Raw genomic sequence first — 12503 nt, forward strand, 5'->3', positions numbered from 1 at the left:
GAAGATTCAATATTTTAGATTAAAATTAATTTCTTTGCTTAGAAATTTAATTATTTTGTTGAAAGTTCGTTTTTTTTGTTGAAAATAATTTTTTTAATAACAATTTAATTATTCCATGTTTGGTTTAACATTTGTCTTCTTTAATTGAAAATTCAATCATTTTGTTGGAAATTTTTATATTTTGTTTAAACCTTTTCGTTTGTAGCAGAATATTAATCTTCTTGGTATAACATTCAAATTTTCGGTTAAAACATAATTTCTTTGGCTAAAAATTCTTTTCAAAATTCGAACTTTAGTTAAAAGTTCATGAAATTTATAAAAAATTTGTATTTTTTAGGACAAAATTAATTTTTTTTTTCAAAATTCGTCTCTTTGATTGATAATCAGTTTCTTTTTACTGAAAATTATTCTTTTTTTTTACTGAAAATTTAAAGATATCATTTTTTTCGAAAATGTATATTTTTTTGATAGAAATTTAATCTTCTCGATTGAAAATTCATCTTTTTCATTGAAAATTTATCTTTTTTTGTTTGTAAATAATTTGACTATTGGGTTAAAAATTCATTTTTTCTTGTGTTACAGATTAATGATTTTAGAATCAAATTAATTTCTTGCCTTAGAAATTTAATTATTTTGTTGAAAATGAATTTTTTTAACCGAAAATTTAACTATTTCATTTTTGGTTTAACATTTATACTCCTTACTTGAAAATTCAACCATTTTGTTGAAAATTTCTATGTTTTTTTAAAACCTTTTCTTTTGTAGTAGAATATTAATCTTCTTGTTGAAAAATTCAAATTTTAGATTAAAAACTATTTTTTGTGGCTAAAAATTACTTTAAATACTCGAAATTTAGTTATAAATGTATCCATTTTGTAAAAAAATTAATCTTTTTATTTCAACATTCTCCCCTTTGATTAATAATAATTTTTGTTTTTTACTGAAAATTAATTTTTTTTAACGGAAAATCTAACTATTTTATTTTTTGCCGAATTTTGGTTGAAAGTTTACCTGTATGGTTCAAATTTGAATGTTGAAAATTCTTCTTTTTAGTTATAAATTTTTCTTTTTTGGGTAGAAAATTCAACTTCTGGGTTGAAAATTCAACTATTGGGTTAAAACTCCATTTTTGTTTCAAGATTAATTATTTTAGTTAAAAATTAATTTCTTTGCTTAACAATTTAACTATTTGATTATCTGTTTTAGTTGAAAAATAATCTTTTTTGTTGAAAATCCATGTATTTTGTTGAAAATTGGTCGATTTTTGGTAGAAAATGATAATTTTGGTTGAAAATTCAACTATTTTAGTGAAAGATTAATAATTTTAGATAAAAATTCATCATTTTTTATGTAAATTAATTCTTTTAATTGAAAATTTAACTATTCCAATCAAATATTCTATTATTTTATTTGAAAATTCTTCTCTGTTGTTGAACATTAATTTTTCTAACTAAAAATTTAAATATTCGATTTTTATTTGACAATCTTTTTTACTTGAAAATTCATTTATTTTGAACATTAATTTTTTCAAATGAAAATTTAACTATTCAATTTTTGGGTGACAATTTATATTCTTTTTAGTAAAAAATTCATGTATTTTGTTAAAAATTTAACTAAAAATTTAAATGTTCAATTTTTTGGTAGAAATTAAACTTCTTGGGAAAAAATTCATTAGTTAGGATAAAAATTTATATTTTTTAGTTAAAAATTCAACCATTTTTTGCTTGAACATTACTTTTTTAATGAAAATTTTACAATTTAATTTTTGGTTGACAGTAGTAGTGTAAAATTCATTTATTTTGTTAAGTATTAATTTTTCTAACTAAAAGTTGAACTATTTAGTCAATTTTTGGTTGACAGTTTATATTTTTTACTTGAAAATTTATTGATTTTGTTGAAAAATCGTCTATTCTGGTAGAAAATTAATATTCTTGTTTGAAAATTTAACTTTTTAGATGAAAATAAAACTAGGTTGTTAAAAGTTAAAATCTTTTTTTTTATTAATCATTTTTTTGGTTTAAAATGCATATATTGTAGTTTAAAATTCCTTATTTTAGTTGCAAACATCACTGGTTTATAATTTTTTTGTTTGAAAACTGATGTTTTTTAGTTTAAAATTCAACTATTTGGGTGGAAGATTAATAATTTTAGATGAAAATTAATAATTTTGGATGAAAATTTAAATATTCCATAATTTTAGTTGAAAATTCATTCCTTTTTTTGAACATTTTATTTTTGTAACTGAAAATTTAACTATTCAATTTTTGGTTGACAATTTATATTTTTTAGTGGAAAATTTATGTATTTTGTTGAAAAATCTTATATTTCGGTAGAAAATTAATATTCTTGTTTGAAAATTCATCTTTTTAGCTGAAAATAAAATTATTTGTTTAAAAATTAAGCTTTTTAAATTGAAACTTTAACTATTTGGGTAGAAGATTCATAAATTTGGATAAAAATTAATAATTTCATCATCATTTTAGTTGAAAATTCATTCCTTATTTCAACATTTTATTTTTGAAACTAAAAATTTAACTATCAATTTTTGGTTGATAATTTATATTTTTTAGTTTAACATTCATATATTTTGTTGAAAAATAGTCTATTTTGGTAGAAAATTAATATTCTGGTTTGAAAATTCATCTTTTTAGTTGAAAATAAAACTGATTAGTTGAATGCTTAAATCTTTTTTTTAAATGATTTTGTTTTGTTTAAAATAGAAGATTTTTCAACAAAATTTATAAATTTTCAACTTAAAAATATAAATTGTCAACCAAAAATGGACTACCTAGTTCAACTTTTAGTTTGAAAAATTAATGTTCAACAAGAGGAATAAATTTTCATCGGAAATTATGGAATATTTAGATTTTCAATTTAAAAAATTAATTTTAATTCAAAATGATGAATTTTTATCTAAAATTATGAATCTTCCACTAAAATTGTTAAATTTTCAACAAAAAAAGATCAATTTTCAAACAACAATTAAATAGTATAATTTGAATTTGAAAAATTAATTTTTTTGTGTGGAAATTAAAATTTTTTTATCTAAAAATTCAACTATTCCAGTTTTGGTTGACAATCGATCTTTTTTAGTTTAAAATTTAACTATTTGTTTGAAAATTAATTTTTTTTTTAATTTTAAAATTCGACTATTTGGTTAAGAATTAATTTATTTTGTTAACAAATAATCGTTTTTTAAAAATATATAATATGTTCATTTGGAAATTCAGAATTTGTTTGAATTATTATTTAAATTCATGAACTTTAGAGACAAATTCAAGAAATGATTAGTTTTTTAATAGTATTTATTTAATTAATCCAAGGAATTATTGTATTTGAGAATATCTTCTAATATAATTTTTAAAACCTTTCTAAATTGAACATAATAATTTAATCCCTGGAAGCTGACGAAACCATTATTTATAATAAACTTTTAAACTTGAAAAAAAATACATAAAAGTAAATTTAAAACATAATTTGCATTCAGTCCTAATTTTGAAAATAAAAAAAATTCAAATTTGAGTTCCTTTATTTAGGAAATTCTCGAAATTTCTTTTAAGGAATTATGATTTTTCAGGTGTCGCATATGCCAAAGGAAGAGGTAGAGGTTCTGCCAGATGTTTCAACATTGGAGAAATAAAATAGGATCCGAAGAGGAAAAATCCATTCTTATTTTAAAATTTCCATATGCTATTTTACTCTCAACTTGAAGAGACGGCTACAAAAAGGTCATGAATAATTTTTTTTAGATTCGTTCTAATTTAAAAAATTAAAATTAAATTCATAAAGTCTTGTATCTGTTTCATAAAAAAAATCAGATACTTTTTATAATAATTTTTTAAAGGCGATTGTTTAGTTTCTGAAACCGAAAACGTGGACCGAAGCTAAAATTTTGTAGCGATTATTGAAGACGCTTAAAAAATAATAGATTACTTGACCAGTATTTCTTTTGTACCTAAAGATAAAATCGATTAAGATTTTTTTTTCATGAAGAAATACATTTTTATTAAACTGAAAATGTATTTAGGTTTTATTCTTTTAGAGAAAAAAGTGCTTAATTTTTGTCGACTTACCAGTACTTTCAGATATTCAAATTTAGTCAAACAAATCGCGATATTATCATTTAATTATAAATTAAATAGACACACCATTCAATAAATTATTACCTTTATTTTCATTAGAATTACCTACATTAAATGTAATTATTGTACTTTTAAAAATATATTTCGACCCTTTTTTCAATTTTCATTTGATATATATTTTTATTACACCTTTTTTCCAAGGTAGGTCTTCAATTTTAAGTTACAGTTTTAAAGAATTAAAAGTTAAAAGCATTTGAACTAAAAATTTTTTGATAAAAAACTGATAAAAACCAAATAAGTGAAACAAAAAAAATTCGATTGAAACATAATTTATTTTCAATTTTTAAATAATTTAAAATTTATAGATTAATAATTAATTTTTTTTTCAAAACCTATTAAAATTTTTTTTTTCGCTTCAAGATATTCAATTTTTAACCTATTCCATTTGAAATTTTGTAACGAAAAAAAGCATTTTTTAATATTTTAAAAATTTTTGTTAATTTAAAATGAGCATTTATAAATTAAATATTTTAAATTTTATAATTTTAAAAACGATACAATTTTAATTGTCATTCAAAAAAGTATATATATATATATATATTTATTTTGTAAACGAAAGTGCAAAGTTATTAATTTGGAACGAAGTAAAATTTAAATAATTAAATTTAAAAAGATTAATGTATAAAAAACCGCTTGAATTTCTCCATTCTAATTTCAAAAGAAAGGGAAAAAATTGCGGAATTTAATTTTTTCTGAATTGCAAAATGAAAATTTTGGTTTTCAATTTTTTTTCTGAGTTGGAAGAGGTTGGAAGAGGAAAATTCGACTTATTTAGTGAAAGATTAATAATTTTTAGATAAAAAATAATAATTTGTTTGAAAATTAATTTTTTTATTAAAAATCTAACTATTTCAATTAAATAGTTAATCATTTTAGTTGGAAATTAATTTCTTTAACTAAAAATTTAACTATGTATTCAATTCTTGTTTGAAAATTCATCATTTTAGTTAAAAAAAAAAACTAGTTGATTGAAAGTTAACATTTATTTTTTTAATCCATATTTTTTTTTATTAAAAGTCATCTATTTCAGTATAAGATTAATCTTTTTAGCTTAAAATTCATCAGTTTTGATGCAAATTTAACTATTATTTGGTTTAAAATTAATTTTTTAAAATGAAAATCTAACTTAAATTTCTCGTTGAGAATTTATAGTTTTTAGTTAAAAATTCAACTATTTTAGTGGGAGATTCATAAATTTAGATTAAAATCTATCAATTTGAACGAAAATGAACTTTTTAAATTACAAATTTAACTATTCCAATTAAATATTCCATAATTTTATTTGAAAATGCATTCCTTTTTGTTAAAGAATAATTTTTCTAACTAAAAATTTGAATATTTAATTCTTGGCAGACAATCTTTTTAGTTTAAAATGATATCTTTTGTTGAACATTAATTTTTCCAACTCAAAATTTAACTATTCAATTTTTATTTGACCATGAATCGTTTTTAGTTAAAAATTCATATATTTAATTAAAAATTCTTATGTTTGGTACAACTTAAACTTCTTGGCTGAAAATTCATAAGTTTGGATGAATATTTATATTTTTTAGTTTTAAATTCAACTATTTGGATGAAAATTCATCTTTTTTTATTGGAAATTTAACCATTCTTTGGTTAACATTAATTTTTTAAATGAACTCAATTAAAAAAAGAATCAAATTTTTAAGTATTTTATTGAGTTGAAAGGAAGGAAATTTTAGTTCAAAATTTTTTTTTCTGAGTTGGAAGAGGATTTTTTTTAGCATTTTTATTGAGTTGAAGAGAGGAACTTTTCATTTTCAATTTTTTTTTTGTATTGGAAAAGGGTAATTTTTTAAAAACATTTTGAAAGAAGAAGTACATTTTTAATTCTAAGCTTTTTTTCTGGGTTGGAAGGGACGAAACTTTCGTATTTAATTTTTTTTTTCGAATTGGAAAAGGAAGTGTTTAATTTTTTAAATTTTAATTAAGTTGATGGCGGACAAATTTGGTATTTTTGAGATTCTTATTGGGTTTGAAACGAGAAATTGAGTTGGAAAGGAGGAATTTTTGTTTTTAATAGTTAATGAATTGGAAGAAAGATACTTTTTTCAATTTTATTGAGTTGGAATGGAGGAAATTTTGGTTTTCAATTATTTCTGACTTAGAAGGACATTTTTTTATTTTTAATTTTTTGTATATATGTGGAAGTGACGAAATTCTGGTATTCAATTGTTTTTCCGAACAGGAAAAAGAACTTTTTAGGTTTTTACATTTTAATTAAGTTGATTGCAGACAAGGTTGGTATTTTTAATGTTTTTATCAATTAGGAAGTGACAACGTTTTGGTTGATTTTCTTTCTGAATTGAAAAAAAATCATTTTTTTTATTGCATCATTGTTTATTTTTTCTGAATTGGAAGAGGGAAATTTTGTTAAAAACATTTTGAGTTGGGAGAGAGTCCATTTTTTTCATTTTTGTCTGAATTAGAAGTACATTTTTTAATTCTAAGCTTTTTTGGGGGTTGGAAGGGACGAAACTTTCGTATTTAATTTTTTTTCGAATTGGAAAAGGAAATTTTTATTTTTAAAAATTTTAATTAACTTGGTGGCGTACAAATTTGATATTTCTGACATTTTTATTGGGTTTGAAACGAAAAATTGAGTTGGAAAGGAGGAATTTTTGGTTTTCAAAAATTTACGAATTGAAAGAAGGATAGCTTTATTTTTAACATTTTTATTAAGTTGGAAGGGATAACATTTTTTTAAATCTTTTTTCTGAATGGAGAAAAAAAAATATTTTTTTCATTCTTAAAATTTTTATTAAGTTCAAGGGAACAATTTCCTCTGAATTGGAAAAGGGAAATTTGGTTAAAAACATTTTTATTGAGTTGTAAGGGAACAAATGTTGATATTAAAATTTTGTCTAACATGGTTATGAAATTTTGATAATTTATTTTTTTTCTGAATTGTCAGAATTTTGATTTTCAATTTTTTTCTGAACTGGAAGAGGGACATTTTTTATTATTAATATTTTATCGAATTAGAACGGGAAAAAGTTGATTTTAAAGTTTTTTCAAACTAGAAGACGAAAATTGGTTTATTTTTAAGATTTTTTTTATATAATTAAAAGAAACAATATTTTAATTTTTTTCTGAATTTGAAGAGTATTTTTTTTGTTAGCATCGTCATTTAGTTGAAGGGGGGAAATTTTTATTTAAAGTTTTGTTTTCTGAAGTATAATAGGGTACTTTTTTTGTTTTTAAAATTTTGGTTGAGTTTTAAGGGAGAAAATTTTGGTTTTATTTATTTTTTAATTGAAAGGAAAGCCCTTTTTTATTTTTAAGTTTTTTATCGAATTGGAAGGGAGAAATTTTTGTAATTAAATTATTTCTGAATTTGAAGATCACCACGAAAACCATGAAAAATAGTTGCGGACCGGTAATTATATTTTATTTTTCTATTCTTCAAATCAGATTTATTTTGAAATTAGATTAATTTTCGAATTAAATTTATTTTTAAATTTTTCATTTATTTCAAATTTTCTATCTTGCATTACGTCACTAGTCATTAACACACAAGGACCAGATGTTTTTGGATTTGGTGATAAACTTGATGACACTCCTCTGAGCTGGAAGGGTTATACTTTTTCCTTTTTCGGATTTTATCGAGTGAGAAGTGAGGAAACTTTGTTTTTCAAGTTTTTTTAAATTGAAAGAGGAAAACTTTTTTATTTTTAAGATTTTCTATACAGTTAGATAAGAGACGAAATTTCGTTGATTTTTTTTTTTTTTTAATTGGAAGAGAGTAATTTTTGTGTTTTTAAGATTTTTGCTGAGTCGAAATGAAGAAAATTTGGGTTTTAATTTTTTTTTGTTTGGAACTGGAAAAGAAGAATTTAAAATTTTTTAAATATTTTCATCAAGTTAAAAGGGAACAAAATTTTGTTTTTATATATCTTAATTTGAAGAGGCTAAAACCATTACAAATTTATGACAACCAGGAATTACAGGTAAATTAATTTTTTAACAGAATATTTGACTTCTATTTTTTATTTTTTTTTATTAGTTGAAAATTAATGCTTTTTGGTGAAAATTCATGTACAGTAAAAGTTTCGCCGATTTCAAATTATGCAGTTTCGTCACCTCCTACCACGGTCCCTGTACGGGATGTACGGTCACGCCCGCGTCAGTAGCTGCCCAATTAAAAGGAGGCCCGAAGAGCAGGAAGCCCTCGTTGCTTTAAATTGATTATTTTAGTACGGCGTCATGGAAATGCAGACAACTTTTTGGTGAAAATATTCTTATCATAAAAGTGCGTCATAAATATACGAATAGTAATATTTCTCAAGTGTAGAATGTACTTTCTCAGTTATGTTCCATTCTTTTGTCGATTGACGACTTTTCAGTCTCACGAAATATAATAAAATATCCAAAATTTCAATATTTCGGGAAACTGAAAGGCCTTTAACCAATAAAAGGATGAGCAGAATTTTATTCTGCCGTTATAACTTTTACGTTAAAAATATTATCTCCAAAAAAACGTCTGATGTCCCATGCTAAGAACCATGCTAACCTTCTTGACATTTCCACCTATCCTAGCATGACGATGACGTCATGTTACAATTCTCACTATTCCGCGAAATATTTGAGTCGTTTATTCATTCTATTATATTGATTTTTAGTAGACATGTTGAATTATTTCAATGAAATGTTATATTTTCAACAGCATACGTCAAAAAAAAAACGCTTGTAAAACACTGACATGCATTTTTAACGAAAAATGAAATAGTGAACTATTCAGATGAAAACAATCAATTTTCAGCTAAAAAAAATAATTTTGCACCAGAAAAATGAGGTTTGAAAAAAATATTTCATTTTGAACAAAACCCAATCAATTTTCAACTGAAATATTAATTTAAAATATATATATTTTTTCTTAACAAAGTGGTTAAATTTTTAACCAAAGAAATTAATTTAACTAAAAAAAATGAATTTGAAAACAAGAAGAATATTAAATTAAACGTTAAATTTTCAACCGCAAAATTATTTTTCAATAAAAAAGATTAATTGTTAAGCATAAAGATTAATGTTTAACCAAAAGAGACGAATTTTCAATAAAATACATGAAGTTTTATCTAAATGGTTTATTTTTGAACTAAAAGAGGCGAATTTTTACCAAAAAATGGATAAGTTGAATTTTGAGTTAGACACTTTTAAACGAAAAAAAAAGATTTCGATCAAAAAAGTTTATTTTAAAACAGGGTAAAATGTAATAGTTGAAATTTCAACTAAAAAATATTTTTTAATTAAAAGCTATTGAATTCAACCAAAAATGACGAATTATCAACCAATCATGTAATTTTCTAATTAAAAAAAAATCAGTTTTTATTCAAAAATAAAGCAAAACCCAATCAATGATAAGTTTTCAAAAAAAGTTTAATTTTCAGCCAAAGAGAAGAAACTTCAAAGATACAATTTTAATCAAACACAGTTGAATTCAACAAAAAAAAAACACGATATTTCTCCAAAACAGTTCTTTGAGTTGGCTTTTTAATTTGAAAAAAATGTTTATTTTTACATTCTCATCATTTATGATTGAGAAACTATTAGAATTGTCGGAAATTTGACATCACAGTCTTTCAACGAATCTCGACGTTTCGAGACCCCCTGAATCCGAAAATCCGGTTTTCACAATGGCGTCTGTCTGTCCGTAAACACGATAACTCTCGAAAAAATGAATGAATCAAATTCATCTTTGGCACACTTTTTTTAGGTCCTAAAAGAAAAGATGAAATTTTTTTAGACCATTTTTTTCTGACTTTGAAAATTCTATGTATGGATATTTATAGTGTTAAAAATAACAAACAATTTATCCTCATGAGTTTTTTAGATAAAAAGAAAATTCTCAGAGATATAGCGTTTTCAAATCAAACGAAAATCAAAATTTTAGGCTAAAAAACGCACGATGTGAAAAAAAGTCAAGAGAATTAACAAAATTTCTTTTTAAAAGACCTACAAGATTATCATGAAAAATTTTTGGATTTTTTTCAAAAATTCAAATTTTGATTGTACAAAATATAATGAAAAATAAAAAATTCCATTTTGTAGATAAACTATGTAGGATACGAAAAAATACGAATTAACAAAAATTGTTATCCCAAAAAAGATCTACAATTTCGGTAAGAATAACTTCTTAATAGGACGCGTACCTTTTGTTTTATTAGTGAAAAATAACGTTGAAAAAAAAAAAAAAAACAAATGTGTTGAAAAACGACGAAAGTTACGAGAAAAAAAAGGATTTAATAAAACCTGTTTACAAATATCGGTCGGAAATCGAGCGCGCAGCGCGAGTGTCACGATGAGAATGTGTACGTCAAAGCCTACAGAGCTTTGAGAAACTTAATCTTTGACTATACTTAATTAAGTAGACAATTCAGAATATGAAGGCACATATAAATAATGCCATCTAAAAAAGATCTTTTTGATAAAGTTTTTTTCAAGCATTCCAAATTCAAAGAATAAATATCCGAACGCGAAGTAACCCATTCTGGAGCGCGAAGCTTGAGATTGAAACATCACGTGTCGTAGGCGCGCTCAAACTTGCGAGCCGCGCGCGTAGCGGGCGATGAGAATGTGCCCGCGAAGTGGGAAGATTTTTTTAATAAAAAATAGATTACTTTTGAAAACATGTACTTTGAAACGTTCTTTCAGTAAACAATAATGTTATATTTGTAAGATTCAGAACTCTGTAAGAAAAACTGACCGTACTCAAAATATTGAATTTTTTATTTCCGAACTGAATGACTACGACTTTTTCTCTAATTCACGAATTAATTATAAACTTTTTTGAGTAATTTGTATGAAAAAAAAGCTATTTTTCATATATTAAATTTGAATTTTCGCAGAACTTTGACACGGCGTACAGACATCTTGGATTTCCCCCACCAAACCTAAAATACCTACTAATGGCGTCACTAGTCATAATCACACAAGAGCCAGATGTTTTTGGATTTGGCAATACACTTGATGACTCTTGCATCTTGTTCGGAAGTTCAAATTTCCTAACTCAAAACAAATCCAAAAATATGGTGCCACGCCAGTGTGACAGTCGTACCATTTGATTGTTATAGGTTACAAAAGGAATCGTGGTAATAGTTGAAAAATTAAAAAAATACTTTAGTCATTTTATTTTCCGTACATAATTTTCCAAACGCCATAAGGTATATAAAGACTCTAGACCTTGGCGAAACTTATGTTCGATGAGATATTTTCGTATTTGAATTTGTGAATATGACTGAATCAGCTGAGGATTTCCACGTACTCGATGAAGAAGAGTCAGAATTCGAACCTTCTCTCAGGAATGTAGTCGAGCAACGATCCTTGAAATGGATTTTCGTGGGCGGAAAGGGTGGAGTTGGAAAAACGACTTGCAGGTACGTGGCACATAACCTCAAAATTAATATTCTAACGATTCCAACTATCAAAGGTAATTTTTAGCCTTTTTACGTAAGATTTTAATAAAATCTATTGAAAAAACTTGAAGTTGTAATAAAAATTATTGACTGAATTTGTACTTTTTGTATTTCGTCAGTAAATTGTGACTAATCAGGGTGGCCATTGCATACGAAAAATCTGGAAATCAGGGAATTTCATTAGTCTGGGGTTTTTATAAAAATCTGTGCAAAAGTCAGGAAATTTCTATAAGAGCCACTTAATTATCTGACAAGGATCATAAATTTCAAATTTTTGTAATTATTTAGTTTGCCTTGGATTTATATATATTTTTTTAGTTGGTTCCTTAATTTCTGACGATTATATTTTTAGTTAAAAATTGTATTTTTGGTTCATGATTCAACTATTTTGTTGAAAATTGTACATTTTTGTTTAATTCAAGTATTTTTGATTTAAAATTAAAATTCGTTTTGGTTGAAATATCCACTATTACGTTATTAGTTGAAAATAAATCTTTTTGGTTAAAAATCGTTTTTTTTTTCGTTACAAATCGATCTAAAGTTCAATTACTTGTTTGTAAATGCAACTTTTTCTTTAAACATTAATGTTTGTTAAAAATACAACTATTTAAAAAATTAATCTTTTCGGGCTTAACATCAACTGTTTCGATATAGCGGGAAAATTCAAGCATTTTGTTAAGAATTGAATTATTTTGTTGAAAAATTAACCGTTTTGTCACAAATTCATCCTTTTCGGTTAAAAATTCATAAATGTTTTTGAAAAGTCATATTTTCGGTTTAAAAATTCATCTCTATTTGTAGAAATTGCACTTTTTGGTAAAAATGCAACTATTTTATTAAAAATTAAACCGTTTTTATTAAAATTTAAAATAGTTTGACTTTTTTATTTGGTTGAAAATTCAATTATTTGATTAAAATTTCAACTGTT

General features: G+C 23.7%; 1 protein-coding gene across 2 annotated transcripts in view; it reads left to right on the forward strand.

The window, feature by feature from the left end:
- The first annotated feature begins 11124 nt into the window (after positions 1-11124).
- LOC117174830 (ATPase ASNA1 homolog) overlaps positions 11125-12503 on the forward strand; it is a 33157-nt gene continuing 31778 nt past the window's right edge. The window contains exon 1 of one of the 2 annotated variants that reach the window (XM_033364209.1): positions 11125-11536. In XM_033364209.1, the coding sequence (XP_033220100.1) occupies positions 11394-11536 (143 nt within the window). In that variant the 5' untranslated portion in view covers positions 11125-11393. The remainder of the gene's footprint in view (positions 11537-12503) is intronic. The other variant, XM_033364208.1, reaches the window with a different exon arrangement.

This window comes from Belonocnema kinseyi, chromosome 6, assembly GCF_010883055.1.
Source record: "Belonocnema kinseyi isolate 2016_QV_RU_SX_M_011 chromosome 6, B_treatae_v1, whole genome shotgun sequence".
Taxonomy (NCBI): Eukaryota; Metazoa; Arthropoda; class Insecta; order Hymenoptera; family Cynipidae; genus Belonocnema; species Belonocnema kinseyi.